The sequence below is a fragment of the Mesoplodon bidens genome, assembly GCF_964165515.1.
Source record: "Mesoplodon bidens genome assembly, chromosome: 4".
Lineage (NCBI taxonomy): Eukaryota > Metazoa > Chordata > Mammalia > Artiodactyla > Ziphiidae > Mesoplodon > Mesoplodon bidens.
Genome location: NC_138160.1, coordinates 159530770 through 159553751, shown reverse-complemented (window position 1 = coordinate 159553751; position 22982 = coordinate 159530770). Strand labels below are relative to the sequence as shown.

At 51.0% G+C, this 22982-nt stretch overlaps 1 protein-coding gene across 2 annotated transcripts in view; it reads right to left on the bottom strand.

Moving 5' to 3' along the window:
* Positions 1-19159, bottom strand: part of SH3PXD2B (SH3 and PX domains 2B) — a 112129-nt gene extending 92970 nt beyond the window's left edge. Inside the window, exon 1 of one of the 2 annotated variants that reach the window (XM_081232337.1) lies at positions 18947-19159. In XM_081232337.1, coding sequence (XP_081088463.1) covers positions 18947-19021 — 75 coding nt within the window. In that variant the 5' untranslated portion in view covers positions 19022-19159. The remainder of the gene's footprint in view (positions 1-18946) is intronic. The other variant, XM_081232336.1, reaches the window with a different exon arrangement.
* Positions 19160-22982: the final 3823 nt, after the last annotated feature.

The window sequence follows — 22982 nt, the reverse complement described above, 5'->3', positions numbered from 1 at the left end:
TGTCCTGCAAGAAGCCCCAGGCTCCTGGTAAGGTGGGTCGGTCTCTGGGTTCTCCATCCTGGTTTCCACTAGGCACTGCCACTTTTAGCTCTTCTATATATGGAAGAGGGTGTAACCTGGCAGCCTGCAGGCCCAATCGCCAGACCCTGTGGTCCGCACTGCCACAAGGCAACCATCAGCGGAGACTTTAGACAGGGCCTGGGCTCCTCCATTGCCCACAGTCCTCCTTTGCCTGCTTCAGGCCCACAGCAGGGGGTTCCAAGACTTTAAAATATACAAAAACCCTGCTCTAGACCGTCCCTCATTTTATAGTTGGGGTTATGAGGTCAGAGAGGGGAAGGGACTTGCCAAGGCCACACAGCGTGCAAGGAGGAGAGTTGGAACCAGACCTAGGGCTCCTCTTGGGAGGTGCTGAGGAGTTCCACTCCAGAATGCTGTTTCTCAGACCTGAGAAACAGCAGAGCCCTTTTTAGCCAGAGGGAGAAATAACTCTGTCTCTCACGCAGCATACTGAGGGGCTATGGCTTCTGCTCACAGATCACACATTTTCTGCAGCAAGTCCTTAGCCCAGGATAACTAAAGCTGTCCTGCACTGCAGCCAGAGCAACCTTCATTAAATATAAAAACACGTGCAGCCCTGAAATCAAGCAGCAGTGTTAGTTTCGAGATCTAGATGAACCCACTTCTTGCAGAGAGTGTTCCTGGGAATATGTCCGAGGGAGTCCAAGAGCCTATAAACCCTGGTTTAAGAAACCAGCTTTAAAAGGTTAAGTGTGACCTCCCCGGCCACCCCAATAAAGCTCTCACACTGGCTGGGTTTCTGGGTTGGGGGTTCCTGGGAGCAGCTTGGTAATGACTGGCTGGGCTCCAGATCCACCTCGTTGGCTATCTGCTGCCCAGGCTTAAGGTGGAGGACACAGTCTGGGGTGGGGGTGGGGGGGTAGGAGGGAGGGAGAGAAAGAGAGAAGGGTGGAGGAGAGTGGGAGAGAGCAAGGAGAGGGGGAGAGTGAGGAGAGGGCAGAGGCAGTTGGATGGGCTCCAGCGGCTTAACGAATGGGAAACATGATTCTGCTGTTCCCCGTGGAGACCACACGTCCCCTTTGGTTCTGTCAGCTCTCTCCAGCTGTCTGCCCAGCATCTGGCCTATGTAGGTCAGCGCTTCCAACCTCTTTTTGGAACTGCAACACCCGCAGTGTGTTTGATTTCCTGACACCCCAGAGCGGCATCGCCACCGGAAGTGCTGAGGAACGCATATTGATCTTTTTGAAGAAGGTACATTAAGTTTAATCCTGGAGAAATGCCACCTGAGTGTCATGATGCCTTTGAAACCTAGGATGTCAGAGTGAGGCAGGACCAAGGTGAGTGGGGGGGGGGGCCCGAGATAACATCAGCAACCACGCTGGGGAGCCTGCTGCTAGGCGCTGGCCCTATGCAAGGTTTACCAACATCATGAAACACCTGGCAGGAAGCAGGGTCCGCCCTCAGGTTGGGGAGGTGGAAACCCAGGATGCCACCACGCCTGAGGTCACGCAGTTGGGAAGTAAGCGACTTCAGTTCCAAGCCCAGCTCCTTCAGCCTCTGAAGTCCCTTTTCCTCCTTCCAGATCCCCAAGGCCAGGCCTCGGCTCTCCTGGTCCCAGGCCAGAGCTTTCCTGTCCCGAGTCAGCATCAGGAATCACCAAGCTCAGGGGCCACAGCAAGTGACACTCCAGGGGTGGCCGGCTGCCAATTTTTCTCTGTTCAATTAAGTGATTGCTTGGAATGGGGCCCAAAGACAAGTGCTTGTGGTGTGAGTGGCAGAGAAGATGCTCCTTGTCCCCAGCCCACTCAGGTGGGTGGTGGAGCTGAGGTCTCAGACTGTACCTGGGGGCAGAGGGGTGCCAGGCCAGGAGGTGGGAGACAGGGTCGGTCTCTCTAAAGCACAAATTGAATCGTGTCTCTCCTCTGCTTCAAACACCTCAGTTCGTTCATTCAGTCATTCAGCAAATGCAGACAAGAGCACCTACTGTGTACCAGGCTCCCTTCCGAGGGCTGGAGATATGGCTGTGAACGAGGAAGACAGAAGCCCCTGTCCACCTGGAGCTTTCAGCCTAGTGGAGGAAGACAACAAAGGCGTGTCGGGGCACCCGGCCAGGTGCTCCCTTGCCTCTGGCCCCTGCACCTGCCACTGCCTCTGAAGGGAGGATCTTCTCTCCGTTCACCTTGGTAGCAACTCTTCACTTCCTAGGTGTCAGCTTAGAGGCTGCCTCCTCTTGGAAGCCTTACTGGAGACCCCCAGTCTGGGTCTGGCCTCCTTTCTCTGGGTTCCCACAGCCACTAGGGCTGCCGTCGCTCAGCACACAGTCCTCTGGGTGTGCTGTTCTGTTCACGTGACTGTCACCCCACTCCCCTGGGAGCCCTCAAGGGGCAGGGGCCAGGTCTGTCTCATTCACCACAATCTTTCCAGCGCTTGTGACACGGGGCCCTCAGGAACTGCCTGGTGAGAGACCAACAGGCGGGCAGACAGACAAAAAGCCAAGACAGGGCCACACGCTCATAAATCAAGGTGACCTCACTCAAGGCTCTCTGAGTCTCGGGTAACAATGCTCTTGGAATGGCTGAGTGAACAGCTCAACTGCCAAGGGTGCTGGAAACAGAACCAGCTTTGTTACAGAGAAGAATGCAGGCACAGGGCCCAGCCCTGGGAGAGAAGTCCATGTTTCACCCCAAGACCTCTCTGGACAGGTGATGAAGAAAAAGAGAACAGCGCAGGAGCAACTCCAACTGCAGGTGGAGGCAGCAACCCATACCATGTGAGAGTCAGGGCAGCCCGAGGGAATTCTTAGGAGGCGATGGAATTATGCTGCATCCTGTTTCGGGTGGTGGTTATGAGAACCTACGCATGTGTAAAAGCTCATGGAATGCTATACCAAAAAAGGGAATTTTCCTGCACACGTGTTAAGTCAAAAATTAAAAATAACAATCACTCCTTAGTGTCATTAAAAAAAAAAAAAAAAGGTAGGCACTGGCTTTAGGGTACCCAGGTATGATTCTCGGCTCTATAGCTTAAAGCTGCTGTGAGACTTTACAAGTCATTTCATGGCTCCGAGCCTCTATTTTCTCGTCTGTAAAATGGAGAGAATAGTCGTACCTACTTTATAGGGTTGGCTAAGGATTCAACAGGCTAATGCTGGACAGGAGCTTGGCACATGGCCTGACTTACAGGAAGCTTTGAGTGCAATCACTGATAACCCCATTACAGAGGTGAGGCCCTGGTGGCTCAGGCCGGCCAACTCAAATCTTTTGAGGTGAACTAAGTTAAAGGGAAAAGTCACGAATGTCGCTCTGTGAAATCCAATCAACTGCCTCTCCCTGGAGCCCATCTTTCCATGACTGCCGGAGTCTCATCCAGATGGCAAGCAGCATGACCCACTTGCAGGGCCGGCCGGGTGCAGCACCTCCGTTCTTCTAGATGGAGACACAGAGCTGGTGGAAACACTTGCTGGACTGGGTGTGCAGCGCCAGCCCGGGGCCTCTGGCTGCCAACTCACAGCCTTGCACACATCTGGCCCAAAGCGGCACGGAGAACTTTCCAATGGCAAGCAGAGGTGCTGGCAGCTGGAGCCAGGCTCGGCCGAAACCAACCTGAAGGCTAGCTTTCTAGGAAAGCCTCCAAGGCAGGCACTGAGGGCTCGTGGAGATCTCCCAGGCTGCCAGGCCTCAGAGGAGCCCGGGGCAATGCAGGAAATGGAGCCGAGAGAGGGCCTCTCCTGTGTTAGCAGGTTGCCTAGGGGGAGAACTGGGCAGCCAACGAGAGCACCCACTATGCGCAAGGCACACAGGCAGTAGGAGTAAAGCTGTCTGAGTAATGAAAAAGAATCAAAATGAGCCACGTTTATTGGGCTGATTGGGCACTATGCTAAGTCCTTCATTTATGTTACGTCACGGGATGTGGTGACACTGGCTCACACGAGGTCACACAGCCAGCGTGTGACAGAGCTAAGATCTAAACCAGGGCCATGGGGGACTTCCCTGGTGGTCCAGTGGTTAAGACTCTGCGCTTCCACTGCAGGGGGTACGGTTTGATCCCTGGTCGGGGAACTAAGAAACCGCATGCCACGTGGCGTGGCCAATAAATAAAATAAAATAAACCAGGGCTGTGGGACATGGTGAAAAAAGCCTGACATATGTGGTCAGATGGGTCTTGGTTCACACCTAAAGGGCCCAGCACAGTGCCTGGCACACAGTAGGTCCTCAACAGAAAAGACAGTAGTAGAGTCTTCTCATAGGCCACAGGCCCTCTAAGAAGCGCTTTACAGCTGCTGTTGGAGCACAGAGGGGATGAGGGCTAATTCTGCTGGTGGCACCTGGAGAGGCTTTCCAGATGAAAAAATAACTGCTCTGGATCTTGAGGGATGCATAGGAGTTCTCCAGCTGAGGACCAACACTAATGAGCACTTGTGAAATCCCCAGCACTCTGCTCTCAGAAACCCTATGGAGTGAAGCTTACCATCCATCCCATTTCACACCATAGTAAACTGATGTTCAAAGGGGTCAGGGGGCCGGTCCAAAGCCACACAGCTGTTTGTGGAGGATGCCAGAACTTGAACCCAGGTTTGTTTGACTCCAGAATGCCCCTTCCAGTCCCCCAACCAAAGCCAAAGACACAGCAGAAGAAAACTGCAGAAGCTGACTGTCTAAACCAGAACGAGAAATGTGGGGTTCCACAGGCAGCGTCTCGGGGAGTTTCAGGCTACAGCTGCCAGCTCCTGGGCGAGGAGGCCCAAGAGAATGCTGCGAACTCTCTAGCCACACTATGTGGAACAGGCAGCCCAGTCTCAAGACAGCAGCAATGCAAATAGCACAGACGTTCAGTTGGATTGACCTGGGTTCCAATCCTGGCTACACCACTTCCTTGAGCAAGCTACTTAGGAGCCTCAGTTTCCCCATTTGGTAAATGGGGATGCTAATACAGTCAGCTCTTGGCACCCAAGGATTCAACCAAGCTCAGATTAAAAAAAAAAAAAAATTCCAGAAAGTTCTAAAAAGCAAAACTTGAATTTGCTGTGACCCAGCAACTACTTACATAGCATTTACATTGTACTTACAGCTATCTACATAGCATTTACATTGTATTAGGTATTATAAGTAACCTAGAGATGATTTAAAGTATTGGAGAGGATGCGCAAAGGTTATATGCAAATACTACGCCATTGTATACTAGGGACTTGAGCATCTGTGGATTTTGGTATCCATAAGAGGCCTTGGAACAAATCCCCCATGGATACCAGGGGATGACTGGAATAGTATTACCTGTCTCTCAGGGCTGTTGTAAAGTGTAAATGGGATAATGTCTGTAAGATACCTGGTACAGCGGTGGCCCTTTACCCCCTTCCATGCAAAAGTAACTTCCTTAGGCCCAAATCAAACCCAGATCATTAGGTTGAACTAAGTGAAATTGCCACTTGTTAAGTCAAAAATTGACAATTTCATATGGTTCAACCTAGTAGCATCCCAAGGGGTTATAATATTATATCTATGTCCACTGGACTAGACTGAGAATGTTACTTTTCTCTTGAGTGTTTACTATGTGTCAGGAACTGGGATGACTCCTCCATTTACAGATGAAGATACTGAGGTTCTGAGAGCTTAAGTGACGCACTGGTAGAAAGTGACAAAGCCAGGATTTACATCCAGGTCTGGCTGCCTCCAAAGCCTGTGCCTTAAGTACTATGATACAATGCTCCGTCTGGTGTCAGCGGGGGGTCATCACAAGGAATCCAATTCTGAGTCAGCTGAAGGATATCATCAATGGCCATCATCCTAGAATCATGGGACCCAGGGATGGAGAGAGCCCAAGAAGTTATGGTTTCATTCAAGGAACACACTTGGCACCTGTCCTTAGACTATGAGGGATTCAGGGTCTGGTGGGAGAGGAGGAGACGCGTCAACAGAGTCATATCCAATGTATGAGCACCATGATGGGCTTGGTCCACTAGGAACCTCAGCATCAAAGCTGAGTGCCCTGGTTGGGTGACAGGCAGAAAGGGGTCAACTAGGATTTCTAGGATACTCCCTAAACAACTGCCCCCTCCGTATAAATGCAGCTTCGTCTTCCTGTCCCACTGGGCTTGGGGACATGAAGAAAGAGGAGAAGAGAACTAGATGAGAATGTAGAGGGACTGAGCTCTCAAACCCTGGGGACAGCCATCTATTAGGGGTATCAGAAGGGGAGTAGGGATTCCTCCACCAGATAAAGTAGGGGGGCTGCAGAAGTGGGTTCCAAACTTTGTACAGCCAAGTAGCCCCTTTTCCCACATGAAATCGTATGTGGTCCTGATGGTCAGGTTCTGTGGGTTCCTTGGCCACCCCTGTACCCATGCCCTGCCGGGCTCCTCATCTGGCACAGACTATTCCTCCCGGCCTTGATGTGAACCCCTATGTGGACTTTTCTGCCAGCTTCCTGCGCTTCATACACAAGTCTATGAGACAGGAATAAAGGGAACACGGGAAGCAGGGTCCCCTCTTTCTCCCTCTACCTCCAGGAAGCTTTCCTGACTCTGCTGTCCCACACCGTCCTCTCCTCTCTAGAGAAACCTGGGATAATACATAGACATATAATACAATGTAAAACAATGGAACGGCTCACAACCACCAATGGTCTTGATGTGTTTCCTATGAAGCTACACTGTATTCCTGTTTCCACCCAGCAGTGGTGGAAAGTAAGACCCAGCATGTGAAGTAACCTGTTCCGTAGAGTTGGTAATAAAGTCTGACGGCAGAGGCTGAGGTCTTAACAAGCATCCACATTTCTACCACCAGAGACGAAGCTTTGGTTATACTTCTTCCCAGACCCTTTTTCTATATGTTGAAGTAGTTTATGAAATTAAGATCACATGGTATATACATGATCTTTTTCACCTGTGTTACATGGTGAGCATTTCCCCATTCATTAAAAATTCTTTCAGCAAAAGTTTTAAAGGATCCTTAGTAGTCCATTTATTTAATCATGCCTCCAATGATAAACATTTTCAGTATTATTTTAATTACCACACTGCTAAACATCCAAATATACAAATCTCTGGGGAAGACTGCTTTTAAATCTTGGGGGGGGTGCATCCTGGACTAGTCCATTTAGAGTATGTTTCTCAAGGTGTGGTCATTCCAGATGGCCTGTGTCACATCATTCGAGGTTGCTTATTAAAAAAGCGCATCACTAGTCAGGGAATGGTAAAGATGATGATGGTAAAGATAATATAAGACTAACAGGTAACTATTCATTCAGTACTTTTATGTGCCAGGCACTGCTTTAAACCCTTTACATAAAATAACCCACAGTAGGTACTATTCTTACCCTCAATGTACAGATGAAGAAACTGAGGCACAGAGAAGTGAAGCCACTTACTAAGGTCACACACTCTGCTGCTCACCGGCAAAGCCAGGTCAAATCCATGCTTAATTTCCGAGTCCAAGCTCTTAAACTTCTACCCAGAAGTTTTTCACCCTTTTTTTTTTGTGCCACGGAGCCCTTTGGCAATCTGATGAAATCTATGGTCCCCTTCTCAAAATGATTTAAAAATGACTAAATTAAAGCACATAGCATTCCAAGTGAAATACTGAACTGTAATAAAAATGTTTCAAAAAATAAAATTATGAACATATGTACACTTTTACTAATGTAATAAATAACAACAATCCAGCAGTGGGTCGAATAACATCACAGTTCTGAAGCAGTGATGAGGATAAATGCAACAACTGTAAAGTGACAAGAAAATATCTGTGTATTTCTACTGGTGACAAAGCTACAGGTCTTACTGATATCACTGGGGGTTGCGGCCTTCATTCATAATGGAAGGCAACGCTAAACCGCTATTGGAGGTTAGTGAGAATAAAGATGTACTCTTCCCCCTTCCAAGTTCAAGGACCCTCTGAATTCTACCCATATTAAAAACTCTGCCAGTTGGCTTTCCCTGTTCCAGAGCACCCACCTCCCCTTGACCCCAGCTCAGAGCGCCACCTCTCTGGTCCAGCAGGGAATGGGGAATGGGCAGTCCAGGCTTCAGACCCCTGCCCTGTCCCCAGAGCCCCACTGCAGGCCCCACCACAGCCCTTATGCCGTGGTGACGTGTTCCAAACAGATGGTGACCTCTGTAAGGACAAAGGCTGCCTGGTCATCTCGGCCTCTCTTCGGCTTGGGGCCAGGCCTGGCCCAGGGCAGACAACAAATCCACATCTGTGCAATTGACTGGCAGCCAATCGTGCCCTGAAGCCACAGGCTGCTGATTCACACCTTGGCTGGGGAGGAGGAAATGGTGACGCCACTGAGTGGGTTTCTGGCTTTCTTTGCCAGTGCAGTAGGCAGGGGGTCCATGCAATTCTGCTTAATTAAGCAGAGTAGAAGATATTATTCTTATGTGCGTTAAGGCAACGTTTCCCTTCAAATCTAGGGGGTGAGTTGACTATACCCTTCTTTATATTCAATGATAGGCAGCAGAGCCGAGTGTCATCCTGGGCAAAGTACTTCATCTTTCTAAGTCTCAGTTTCCACATTTGTGAAATGGGCTGATAACAGTACCTATGTAGCAGACATCTGCTGTTTCCACCTGTCCAGGCTCCATGCCCCCTTCTTCCAGCAACAGTGCTCTGAATCTCCTACAACTATTGGCAATTTCAGTGGGACTGTGGATCGCAGTATCCTGCCCTCGCCTGACCAAAGGATGGTCAGGTGATTTGGCTGGGCCAATCAGATCCTCTCCTCCTGGAACTGGACTCTTGCATGGCCAAAGGGACTGAGGGATGGAGCAGGTTCCTGCTTCTGCTGATGCTCTGAAGCCCACAAGCAGTTTCAACTCCTTGTCCTTTCTGTGACTGGGGGCTGAGCCACGTTCTGCCAGAGCCATCTTTCCAATACATTTCCTATGGCTTAAGTTCGTTAGGTTCATTTCTGTCACTGGCAGCCCAAGCATCCTAATACTCCTTACCTCACAGAACTGCTCAGATCCAGTGACATAAAGCATGAAAAGCCTGGAGCGCACAGTAAGCACTCAAATAAACGATAGCTATTCAATAATAATAACAACAATAAATGATTGTTAAGTCTTGAGAACAAAACAAATTTGGAGTTATTTAATCCCTCCCAAATTTCAGAATTCCTACTGGCTATCGTAGACCTCTTTAATATTTCCCATCCCTCCCTCCCTAACTTTATCTTCACTGTCTGCACAGTCCTCCTGTGGACAGGTGCTCTCTCTCTCCCAGGTCTGTCTGTGTCTGCCCCCTCCACTCTCCTGTGAAAGGTGCTCCCCCAGCCCATCAAGCCGGGGGAGTGCCCCTGAGTCCCAGTTCCTCCCAACCACTTCCATCGTGGATACCTGTGATCCTGAGCCCTGGCCGCCCAGCTACGTGTGTGTTCGTGTGTGGGGGGAAGGCGTGGCCTTCTTGAGGGTAGAGTCTATGCTTTCTTATGTATGTATGTATGTAGGTATGTATTTATGCCACGCCACGCGGCTTGTGGGATTTTAGGTCCCCCGCGAGGCTTGGCCCAGTCAGAAGCCCCCAGATCCTTGGGGCCCCCAGCCACCTGTCAAGCTCCATCTCTATTACTCAAATCTCTCCTGCTTTTTTCAAACACGCCACATGCCAGGGTTTCAGCTTCCTTTCCCTCCTGTTCTGTCTGCCTAAAATTCCTTTACCCTTCTCTACTTGACAGCATCCCTCCCATGCTTTGTGATCAGCCTTGGGTCACCTGCACTGAGTTGCCTTCTCCAAGTCCAACTTCCCCCAAACCCTAAGGCACAGGCCTCTGCTCATTCCCAAGTTCCAGGCTAGCCCTGAAAGGCCATCTACCTGTCTCTCAGGACACTGACCTCCTTGAGGTCTGAATCCCCGCTTTGCATATCTGTGTATCATCCCTGTGCTCAAAAGTGCCTGGCCCCTAAAGGGACTTACCTTTGTTCAGTGAATTCTCAAGACACATTACCAGTATTACAAAGTACGAAGGTTTCTTGGTTGTTGTTTTATTGAAAGTGGTAGTCTCAGCAGCATTGCCAGATAAAGCACAGGATGCCCCAGGAAATTTGAATTTCAAATAAACAATGAATAATTTTTTAGTATAAGTAGGTCCCAAATATTACATGTTTATCTGAAATTCAGACTTCACTGGGCATCCTATTTTCATTTGGTAAATCTAGCAGCCCTAAGTTTTGGGATGGCCGGGGAGACGCCTGCAAAAGCAGGCGGGAGAGCTCTGTGTGCGGGCGTGCGCGTGCACACACACTCACACACGCACGCATGACAGATGCACCTCTGGTCCCTTCTCCGTTCACCATTTAAAGAAGGCCCTGGGCTTGGGCTCAGTGCCCGCCTGCAGGCCTGCACCTGGGCCAGCACGTATGAGGAGAGAATGCCCTGTAGTTTGGATAACGGGGCAGAAGAAGGAAGGCTTGCAGCAAGGCTCGGGCTTGCAGGCCCCTGGCAGAGTCCCTGAGGAGTGAGCCACACCAGCCCCTGCCCACTGGCCCCCTGGCAGGAGACACCGGGCCTCCCAAGTCTATCACGTCAGCTAGTCCCCATGTCCCGGCAGGGGCCAGGGATGCCAGCTCTGCCACCCAGGATCGGGATGACCCCCCTGGCAAGGGCTCTGTGGAAGGGACCACAGGGCCTCAGTTTCTGGGCAGTACCCCGGGCCAGGAAGCTGCAAGGACGGCTGCCCCAGCGGCATCCTCTCAGGCATTCCGCACAAAAGGTCATTTAGTTTCCCCACCAAAGCTGCCCACTTCCCAGAAGAGAAGGCTTAGGGCCAACAGCGAGTGGATGACAGTAGGTCCCAAATATTACATGTTTCTCTGAAATTCAAACTTCAGACCAGAGCCCAGTTGCTGGGCGCAGAAGCCATGCTCACAACCCTCCGGCCATGCGGCCTACTGAAGAAGCCTCATATTCTCTCCTTGGGCCAAGGATGTTCACGCCTCATCACTTGCGCCCACCAGGCCGACAGGATGCTCATCTAGCGGTTCCCTTTCCTGCAGCTGCAGTGACCTGCGGCTGGCCTTGGCCTCCCAGGGGAAGGAGAAAACTGAGTCACGCCAAGCAAGGCCATTCACCCTATCAGAGCCCTTTCTCCAAGGAAAAAAGCACGCATGATTTGCAACAGGATATGAGTGTCCCAGAAGAGAAGTAGTACCATGCATGGAGTGGTCCCCTAAGCCTTTTTGGGCAGTGTGGTAACTCTGCCGCTTGCCGACGCCCGTGCACCTCCGGGTGGGTGACAAGCGGTTGGATGATCTGCCCAGGGGAGTGGGGCACAGCTCTAACCTGAATGACCTCAGGGTGCAGATTGCTGAACTCCGGCCTGCAAGTCTTTCCAACCTATTCAGATATAAGCACCACAGGAGGGAGGGCCAGGCCACTGAGCAAGGAGCATTTCAACCAGAAAAGCATCTGCTCAGGCCTTCCTCCCCTCGTGGTATTTTAAACTCATCTCTTGCCACTTCTTGGGCTGGAGGACTGGAAAGCCACATCCAGAGCCCTGGTTCCGTGGCAGGAGTTGGGGGAGAGTCTCGGAGGCCAGCATCTATCTGGGGAGGACAGGCTCTTGGAGGAGCTGGAGAATTCTGCTGCTTCAGGACAGGATGAGGTGGTGGGGATGTGGGAACCTGGCTGGAGCCGCCACGGCCTGGCACTGCTTCTCTTTTAAAATGAGCATTCACTGTTTTTTTTAGTTTTACTAAAAACAGGAATATGTGTTCCCCACAGAACATTTGGAAAATAGAGAAATGCAATGCACAGATGAGCAAAAAAAAAAAAAAAAAAAAAAAAAAAAAGTGACATATACTTTATCAGCTATGTTTCTGTGCTTTCACAGACGCCTTCACTTGTAACCAGGTGCGAGCCAACCTGAGCACGTTGTTTTGCCACCAGCTTTTACTATTTCATATTCGCATGACAGAAGATGGAATTTTTGCCATCTCGATGGTATTCTAGCTCGTGGATGTAGTATGTTTTATTTATCTTGTTCTCTACAGCTGTGTGTTTAAGTGGCCCCCAACTTCTACTATCATAAATGATACTATGTTGGTACACTCCTAATACAGCTCATAGTTATTGAGCCCTCACTCTATGCCAGGCCCATTTAATCCTCACATCAGCCCTATGAGATTGGAACTATCATTATTCCCATTTTACAGGTGAGGTACAGAAAGGGTAAGTAATTTGTCTGAGGTCACACTGTTGGTAGGTGGCAGGGCAGGGACCTGAACGCATGCTGTTTGGTGTACTTTCCCTGCTTACCAGAAGCAAGGAATGGCACAGATTCAAAGTCTGAACTAAAGGGACATTTAAGTAACTCTTAAGATATAGTCCCACCCGCTTTGATCTTGAGACAACTGCAAGAGCCTAGAGTGTAAGAGCCCGGGCTGAGGATGACCCGGCAGGTGAGGTGAGAGGCCTGGCTCCTTGCAACCATGGACCAGAGGGAACAGGATGGCATAGCACAGGTGACAAGGTCCATCATTTTTCAGTCAGAAGAAAGCAAGAGCCATTAAAAAAAAAAACCTAGCCGAGGGGCCTTAACGCCTACTGAGGGTACTACCTCTGTGTGACGCAGACAGGGTGCAGGACAAGAACCACCTGTAGAGGAGGTAGGCGGGCTCTGCCTTGCTCACGGGCCTGTCCCAGGGCAGCAGGGTGTCCCGCCTGGGGCCCCACCCCAGAAGTGCCTCATGAATGAAAAAGTATGGAAAACAAATAGCAGGCCCCTAGGGCAGGAGGCAGGAGAGAGGCAGAGATGTGGAGCATGGCTATTACTACCGTTTATGCTAGTTTTCATGACTACCACTGATTGAGTGCCCTTTATACAGCAGGCATCAGGCTCAGCAGTGTGTGAGAAGTGCCCTATACCTGTAGGTAAGCACTATTACTGCTCCCATTTTACAGACCCTTGGGGAGCTTGTCTGCAAGGTCACCCAGCCCAGGAGCTCATGAAGACAACTCAAATCCAGGTCCTTTCTTCATGAAGTAATGGTGCGTCCATAAGAAATGTGCTAGGAGCTGGCACTTATCCCTCAGCAGGAGGGACGGAGAACAGGATGAATGCATACATTATCTAAACAAGCACACAATCATCTTAGAAGGGTGACACTGTCCTCATTTTCCAGATACAGAAACTAAGGCTGGGGGTTGAGTCAGTCACCCAAGACCATGCAGAACTTGAATGTTTGTCTCTGATACCCAAGTTCTTTCCACTCAAGTTTGTTGGCCTGCCATGCATGTTTCTGCAAAACAGGATGCCAGGATGGCTGGGATGCTGGGGGCAGCAGGGGATGGGGCAGGCTGGAAAACAGAATGCAGCTAATTTGGGCAGCAGATTCAGTTTGTTCCAGACCACTGAGCCTGCCAGCCAGAGGTCTCCCACAGACTGAAACAAGAATGTTGATAATAATGCCTAATAAGGGCGTGACCCATCCTGCAAAAGTCAGTTGCTCAGAGGAGAGACCCGTTGCTCTTAAGAGTCTGGCAGGTGGAGAGGGAGGTTTCAAGGCCAGCAGCACAGGGCCTGCCAACCCATCACTCCAGAGGCACAATCAACCCAGAGCTTCCCTGGGGTGAGAATGACTAAGGGTTGGTGGCAGCTTGTGCTTCATCAGTCCAGGCTGAGTGAATGAACAGTGAGATGAGGGAAGGGCCAGGATGGAGAAACTGTGGCTGGAGGCTTAAATGACCCACCCAAGGTCACCTGGCTCAGGGGTGGGATCACAGGGCTGCCGCATACACGTACACCCATCCCCACGCTGCCACTCTTTGCTGTGTGACCTCAGGCATGTGCCTGTGCTTCTCTGAGCCTCCAGTCTCAAGGGGAAAACGAGAACACTAACGTAACTATCTGAAGTACCTATCTGAGTGTATAAATAAATCCTATAAATGAATAGAAAACCAATGGCTCAATATACCAAAAAAAGGGGCAAAAGATAAAACAGGCAATTAATTCACAGAAGAGGAAGCTCAAAAGGCTGACAAAGGTGTGAAAAGATATGTAACTTTACTAGCAAGCAGGGAAATGCAAACAAGCACTGCCATGAGATACTATTCCGTACCCACTGAAAAGTCTGACAATTCGGAGTGTTAGCGAGGGGCCAGAGCAAAGAGACCCACAGACACTGCTCCCAGGGACGTTAAATGCACAGGTGAAAATGCACAAACCCCAAGCGCCAGCAATCCCGCCTCAGTTGTATGTGCAAGAAAGCAGCTACAAGAAAGTATCCTAAAAATCTCCTACAGGAGCTCAAATAAACAGGGGTATATTCATAAGTGGAATATGAAACAGCAGTTAAAATGAACTGAAGCTACATGTACGAACATAGATCTCAAAAGTGTAATGTTTTGTAGTTTTAAAACTTTCAATACAAGATCCTGGGGACTGCTGAAAAGGTAAAAACATTAAAAGGTACATGAGGCCTAGCTGGGAAGGGGACTGATTGCCACAGGGCACAAGGGATCTTTATGGGGGTGATGGAAATGTTATAAAACTGGATTGTGATGATGGCTGCACAGCTCCATACATTTATTTAAAGAAATCAGCCAACTGTACACTTACAATGGGTGAATTTATGGTATGTACATCACACCTCAGTAAAGCTACTGAATAAAAAAATCATATCTATTGGTCTATTTTTAAAATGTGCATGGGAATGACAAGCACCAAATGTAGGATAGTGTTTTTATTTCGGGGGGTGGTGATTGTTGGAGTGGGTGCACAGGGGGCTTTGCATGCGCAATATTTCATTTCTTAAAAAATAAAAATAAAAATGCTTTGAAGTGAATAGGGCAAAAGGTAAAGATCTGACACCTGGATGGTAGATTGACAGATATTTAACTTATTCTATGTATCTGTATATTTGAAATCGTGTATTAGTGTAACGGAAAAGTACCTATTTTAAAGGGCTGTTGTGATGACTAAATACACAGAGAGCTTAATCCAGTGCCCAGCCCACAACAATGGATTAAGTTTCAGCTGTTAAGATGACTGCTTCTATAACTACTTCTAGCATCTTGCTATTCTTTTTTTTTCTTTTTTTTTTTTGCGGTACGCGGGCCTCTCACTGTTGTGGCCTCTCCCGTTGCGGAGCACAGGCTCCGGACGCGCAGGCTCAGTGGCCATGGCTCACGGGCCCAGCCGCTCCGCGGCATGTGGGATCTTCCCGGACCGGGGCACGAACCTGCGTCCCCTGCATCGGCAGGCGGACTCTCAATCACTGCGCCACCAGGGAGGCCCCCATCTTGCTCTTCTTAACATCTAAAGATCTTAAGACAGAGCAAGCCAGTAGTTCCTGGCTCCTGCTAAGGGAGACGTTTTTCTAACCCCAAGGCTTCTGTACCTCCCTCTCCAGTGCTGGAATTGGGGTGATCCAAAAAAACCCTGCCAAACCTACAGGGAGCACTTCCTCCTCCCCTCAAGTTGGAAGATAACCTAGCTGGGGAGGGTCTCCCAGGGTGTCACACTTGAAAGTCCCCTTTCCATTCATTTAGAAAGCCCTAGGCTCCACGGCAGGAAAGATGCAGGCAGAGAAAGGCCAACAGACAGAGTGCAGTGGCTCCAGGGAAGCTCTCTCCAGATGATAAAACTGTTGATATTACTGTCAACAATAATCCCTACCCACCCATGGGGATCTCAGAGGCCCTGGGAGCTTCTGCCCCTGCATTCTCCAGATGTGGCCTGCGGCTCTACCCTTGGGCCCACTGATGATGTCTCTGCCCACAGGTGAAGGAGGCTGGGTCCAGGCGTGACGAAGATGCTGCCCTAATCATGGAGAAGATGCCATTTAAGGTGGAACAAGTGGCCCAGCCTTGATGGGCAGCCCTGAGATCCTGGTGAAGCTCTCCAACGACATCTATAGCACCTGTGACCTGTTCGCTCCCAGGCAACTGAGTAATGAGACAGGTGGAGGCTGAAGTAGCTGTAAATAGGGAGCAGGTGGTGGGAAGCCTCTGTGACTAACTTGTATGATCTCGTGCAGTGGTTGGGGCAGGGCGGTTAGAAGTCAGGGTGTGTGTGATTTTGCCCTCCTGGGGGAAATGTGTGGAGACATTTTTGGTTGTCACAATTAGGGAGGGGGATGCTAGTGGTACCTAGGGTGTAGAAACCAGAGATGCTGCTGAACATTCTACCATGCACAGGACGGCCCCCCACAACGAAGAACGATCTGGCCCAAAATATCAACAGTGTTGAGGCTGAGAAATTCTGTCCTAGAGGGACGCAGCACTATTTACAATTTGCAGATTATAGAAGCAGCTTAGAGAGGTAAATTGACCAGCTCAAGGTCACACAGCAGGAAGTGGCCGAGCCCAAGGCTGTCCAACTCCTCTGCTCATGCCATCTCTCCAGAGTGGCTGGGCCAACTTCAGAGAGGAGGATATACCAAATGGGAAGAAAGTCCAGGCCCATGCCAACAGCTACCCTCCATGCCCATTCTTTCTAGAGTGGCAGGGGCAGGTATGGTTGGAGAACAGGAGCAGGGGTCACTGGCAGTTGCTGATGGGTTTCCTGCCAACACAGCACTTAACTTTCTCTGTTCCTGTGGATGATGACTCAGGCTTCAGTTCAACCCATTGCCCCTATTCATCTGATGAACACAAAAGGCTGGCTAGAAGGGAGGGGGCTCCCTTGAATCACAGGAGTGCCTAAACCCACATGCAGAAAAATAAATTCTTGGTGAAATCCCTCCTCATGTGACTTTGGCATGTTCCCAGTCAGAGTAACATGGATACCACAGGGCAGGGAGGCAGGCATCTAACGGTTATGGAATGTCAACCCTGTCAGTCACAAGATCCCTCCTCCTAGGAAGTGGGCACCATTACCCCCATTTTACAGATGAGGAAACTGAGGGTCAGAGAGGCCACACAGCAAGCTGGACGCCAAGATTTAAACCCAAATCCATGTTAATATTTAGAGACTTGTCTGAAAGAGCCCCTAAAAAGTGGTTGAAGGCTTACAGAGATGCCCCTCAAAGCTGCCGCACCTCCAAAAAACTGGCAGGGAGGGATCTAAACAGAATGAAAAGCCTCAGAGTGATCACAAATGATGGCAAAATTCCCAGTTTTTAAGAGGACTTTGTGTAGGGAAACTATGGGGTATGAAATCTGCAAAGTGGTGTGACCTGGTGGAGTAACACTTTTTGGGGTCGAACATACTTGGATTTACATTCCTGTTCTGGCCCTGACTGTGACCTCAGGCATAGGACCTCATCTTTCTGAGCCTTAGTTTCCTCATCTGTCAAATGGGCTTAAGAACCTGTGCCTGATAGTCATGTGACGAGAGAGGACAGGAGAGAGTGGATGATGATGCCCATTTCTTGGAGGCTGTATGTATTCTGGTGTTCCCAGCTCACAGATCCGGTGGGAGGCAGCATGGGGAATTTCAGACTTCCTCCTGTCTGCCATGTTGGTAAAAACTATCTTCATAGCAAAGAGGCAACTCAGTTATACACTCAACAGGCTCAAACAAGAAACCAAGATTTGGCAGCATTTGAAACAGTTAAAAAGAAAGGGGGTGCGGGGGAGACAATTTAGCCCAGCTCTGGAATCAAGGGAAACTTCACTCTATTTAAAGATGCCACAGGTCCAGGAAATAGCTTCCCACCGCCTGGCTAAGGCTTGAATAACTGGCTGCCCAGCCAATAACAATACAGGCTCACACAGCACACCCTTTCTCGTAGGGAGTGCAGAGTGGATTCCCCGCTATCTCCTTTCAGAATTGTATAGACTATTCGTGTAAGGCATGTAGATCTGCTTTATAAGAACGAGCCTCTTAAGAAAAGAGATCCAAAGACGACTTGCAGGGAGGTCAAAGAGCTGAATTTAGCCAGACAACGCCCCTTGCTCTTTATTGTTCTATACTTCTTTGTTAGGATTTTTTTTCCCTCCCTCTTGCTCTTTTTTCCTTCCTGGTTAACTTCTCTGCAGCTAGGCGCTGCCACTGCTCCCTTCTCACCACCAGAGACACCATAGCCCCCTTCCCTCCTGCAGAGAGGCCTCCCCAAGGCCTCACCTGGGCCCAACACCCCACAGCCCCATTATCCCTCTACCCAGAACCTCTGAGGTGGTCCAAGGGCCCCTTGAACCCCCAGATTCAGCTCCTAGGCTGGTGTGGAACCCACTTCCCATCTGGCGGGTCACCATCTACCCCAGGTACACCTTCCAGAGGCAGGGGAAACCGAATGCAGCTCCGCCTTGTTCCAGAACCTGAAGCCTCCCTGCGCCTCAGCCCATCTGAGGGTCCCATCTGCAAAATGAGGCTACTGGCCCATTTTTTCAAGTCCCCGCCAGCTCTAAACAAGATTCCCGTTTTGCCAGGGAGATACCAGGAGAAAACTTTCATACATTTTAAAACAGAAGTTATTGGAGAGAAGGGGCAGGGATTTTTTTTCTTTTTTAAAAAAACTTTTTAATGGTGCAGGCACTCAAAGGATCCATTCTCAGAGATCTCTATCGCTCCGGCTGGCTCCTCCAAAAGGACGGAGCCAACTTGGCGATCCCTGCTGGGGCTACCTGTGGCTGGGCACTGCGGGTCTAAGCGCCTCCAGACAAGGAGGGACAGGACGGGCGGCCTGAGAACAGGCGCCTCTCTCTGTCTCTCTGTCCCCTACACCGGCCAGACTTTTCCACGGATGGGCAGGAGGGGAGTGGGGGGGACAAGGAGCAGACGGAGAAGGGGAGAGGGGCGGCAAAGAGACGAGGCGGGGACGAGGCGGGAGGACACGGTGGAGGAGCGGAACAGGGCAAAAGAGAGGAGGGGGAGGGGGAGAGAGGGAGGAGCCGGGAGAGACCCGGGCCGCGCAGCAGCAGTGCCGAAAGGGGAGAGGAGGGGAGGTGGGGGAGAAAGAACAGGAGGCAGAAGTTTTCAGAGCCGTGGGGGTTCTAGGTCGCCCCCGACGGGGCACGGGCTCAAGGGGGCGTGGGGGTCGCGCGGCACTCACATAATGCTTGTTGGGCACCCGCCGCTTCTGCACGTCCAGCACCTTCACCTCCACGATGCTGCGCCGCGGCGGCATGGCCTCTCCTCCGCGGGGCCGAGTGCGGGTGCGGGGAACGCGGGGTGCTGGGGCGCGCCGCACCGGGCCGGGAACAGCCGGCCGAGCGGGATCCGGGGGCCGAGCGGGATCCAGAGCCCGGTCCGAGCACGAGCCGCCGCCGCCGCCCTTCGCTCCGCGCGCCCTCCGGCCCCGCCGCCGCCCGCCCCCGGCCCGCCCCCCGGCCCGCCCTCCGCGTCGTTGGCCCGCCCCCCTTAAAGGGCCCGGCCCCCACGCCCGCCCCCGGAGCGCGGACCCGGCTGGCCCACGTCCGGCCTCGGCAGGGCCTTTGTCCCGGCGGCGAGTCCCCGCGGCTGGGGGAGGGGACGGGCGTGCATCCGCCGTGCGATCACTGATTGATTGACCGGTGGATTCATTCCCGCACTCACTCCTTCTGATACCCGCGGTCTGGCGCCGGATGTGAGGGCCAGACTCCAGGGTTCAAACTCCGGCTCTGCTGCTAATCGACTCCGTGACCTTGGGCAAGTGGCTTAATCTCTCTGGGCTCAATTTCTTCATCTGTAAAATGGCCCTAGTGCTACAGCCTACCAACCAGGGCTGTCCTCAGGATTAAGTGCATGTGACGTCGGTGGCACTATAAATGTTGGCAGTTGTAAACTCAGCCCCAAGCCATGGGGATTCAGGGAGGAGCAAGAAAAGCCGCCCCCCTCCGCCCCCCAACAAATGCAAGTATGATATAATGACAACAGTAGCAGCAAAACAGGGTAAGAGGGTGGTGAATGAGTGAGGGGCAGTGGATGCCTGTTAACAAGGCCACATTCCCAAATGTGGAGCACTCGCTCCATGCCAGCTGCAGTGCCTCCTGCTTTTCTTTGAAATTTTCTCTTTGAATTCTCAGGACAACTGCGGTGGTGGGGGGTCGGGGGAAGGTGGTTGACCCATATGACAGAGGAGATGACTGAGAGCAGCCTCTGGAGTCACAGAGCTGGTGGAGGGACCCCATCACTGGCTGGCTCGAGGCATATTTCACAAGTTAAAACTAAGGTTGGGGGCTTCCCTGGTGGCGCAGTGGTTGAGAGTCCGCCTGCCGATGCAGGGGACACGGGTTCGTGCCCCGGTCCGGGAAGATCCCACATGCCGCTGAGCGGCTAGGCCCGTGAGCCATGGCCGCTGAGCCTGCGCGTCTGGAGCCTGTGCTCTGCAACGGGAGAGGCCACAACGGTGAGAGGCCCGTGTACCACAAAAAAAAACCCAAAAACTAAGGGTGGCCAGAGCTGCTCCACATTTCTTTATCCAGTGCCTCCTACAGCCCTGGCTGGGCACTGAGTCATTTTCAGGTGGTACTGGCTGAGCCAACATCTGAATGAGTGTACACATAATGCATAGATAGGAGGTTTAGGCCCCTGGCCAGTGTTCTCACACTAGTAAGCAGTAAGCAGGGCTCTTTCCAACAAACCACACAGCTCCCCTCCAGGCCTGAAAGAGCCCAGTGCCCCTTACCACCCTGGGTCCAAGGTCAGTCTTTGAAAGAGGGTGGGAGTCATCCAGAGAGGACGCTTTTCAGCAGCCCTGGCCAGGCCGCTGGAGAGTGTGGTGCTGATTCCGTTTGGATCTGCCCCACCACTTGCCCCTCTGACTTTCTTGCCAGGTTTTACCTTGCTCTGGTTCTGGAGGCTGGCCGGTATGGATTTCACTGATGGGTTTCCTGTCCTCTGGCTTCCTGCTGGGCTTGGTTAGTGGGGGTCCTTGGCGGGAGACTGAGGGCAGGAGAAGAGAGAGATCTGGGTATTCACTTCCCAAGCTTCCTTCCTGCTGGGTTGTCCCTGCCAAAGGCACCTTCCCCATACCGGCTCTCTCAGGGCTCCCTCTAAGGGTGGTAACAGTCCTGCCAATACTGCACCCTCCATCTTTGGTTCCCCAAGCCCTGCCCACACCTTTATAAATGGACTCTTTAATAAACTTTCCTTTGTGACCCAGTTTGTGGGTGGCATTTCTTTCATGCTGGGACCCTCATTTATATAACTCCTGTAAGGCGCCTTCTTCTGAATCATAATTGCAAGTCCAGGAGTGTGGAAATGTCCAGTATGTTGAAGGCCTGGCTTTTCTGTGCCTATTGCCTCAATCCTCTGCATGAGCCAAGCCCTCCTAATAAGGCAGAACCACAGAGGGCAGACGCTAGAGGAAGTCTGTGAATCAGCCGGCTTCCTTGGTTTTCCCAGAAAGGCAATGAGACCTGTCCCCAAGTCGCACCCTGAGCAGCAGAGCCAGTCCCCAGCCCTCCCGAGTGTGTTCACCTCTTGCGTTGTGGCAGACCTGGCCAGGGGAGACTAACCTTCCCCCAACCTGCCCGTAGCGGAGATACAATACCTGCATCTTTCCACATCCTTCCTTTTTCTTTTCTTTTTTTCTATTGTAGTGAAATATACATGACATGAAATTTACCACTTTAACCATTTGTAAGTGTACAGTTCTGCAGCATTAAGTGCATTCACACTGTTGTGCAACCATTACCACCAACCATCTCCAGGAATTTTTTGATCTTCCCAGACTAAAATTCTGTACCCCTTAAACACGAACTCTCCATTCGCCCTCCCTAAGCCCCTGGCAACCACCACTTACCAAGTGTGAGACCTTGGACAAGTCGACCTGCCTGTACCTCCATCTCCGCATCTGTAAGATGGGATAATAGCCGCTGACCACATAGGCTTGTTCTGAGCTCTAAATGAGATAACACAGGTAAAGCACGTGTATTTCTGTTACTTTGCTACCAGCCAATCTGTTACCCCTAAATATCTCCTTTTAACCTGCATCCAAATCCCAAAGCTAATTTTAATTCTGACTCTGCCTTGACCTACATTCACTCTTCCCAGTCCGGACCCTCTTTTTAGCCCCTGACTGCATATCCCAACCTCACCTGCCACCAGTTGTCTCCATTTTCCCCATGTCCCAACAATAGAAATGACTTGTCATCTCCAGAAGAAAACATATTCTGTTTTTTCCTACCAACATGCCTTGGCATAAGCTATTTATTTCCCCACCTTCTCTGCTGGTGACCTCTTATTCAGCCTTCAAAGCCCTGCCTGAATGTCACTTCTTCCAGGAACCTCTGCCTCCCAGATATCACTTCCTTCCCTCACTAACACTGTGTCTTGTTGCAGCCATCACACTGGGCTGTAACTGATGACTTTGCCAGACTCTGAGCTCCCAAGGAGCTGGAATGGGTCTTATTTGTCTCAAATCTCCCCAGCATCGGCACAGACTAGCACAGAGGGGCCCTGAGGAAATGCTTGTAGGATGAATGAACCCATCTCCACCTCCTTAACTCGAAACTCAGTCCTCACCTGCCTGGTTAATCAGAACTCCAGGCTGGGCTTGTTTTGTCCCTACCCGTGCCCCAGAGACGTCTTCACACCAAGCTCCATTCTATCCACACTGCTTCTGGGAACACTGGCATTCTCCCTGATTGTGGTGTGAAGCAGACAGGGTAGAGAAGATGGTAAATCCTCTGCTTTAGCTGACTTTATCCTTCTAAATTCCTGTTTCAGAAGTGCACTTTGCAAGTCTGAGAGCTACAGACCATAGAAAATCAATGCTAGAGCCAGTGGACCGCAGAATTCCATATGGCAGGTTTATTTGGGAGGAGGGCTACACATTCGAGGAGCATTGAGTCCATCAGCGTGAATTAAGTTCTGGTCTTTTTGTGATTTTTAGTGTCTGCCTGGCTGGCAGGCTGCACCTTTCCCAAATCCCAAGTTTCCAGGATGGACAGCCAGGCACAGGAAGCTGAGGCCTGCTCCTTTTCTGCTTCTCTCCATCAACCGCCTGAGAAGGCACCAGGATTCTTTCCAGGACAAAGCAGGAGCCTTGGAAAGAGACTCCTCCCCACCCCACCCCCAACTGCTGTCTGATTGGCTGGCATGGCAAGAGGCTCGTAATTAACACGGCCACGCCGGCGAATACCGAGTGGCCAAGCACATGTGGT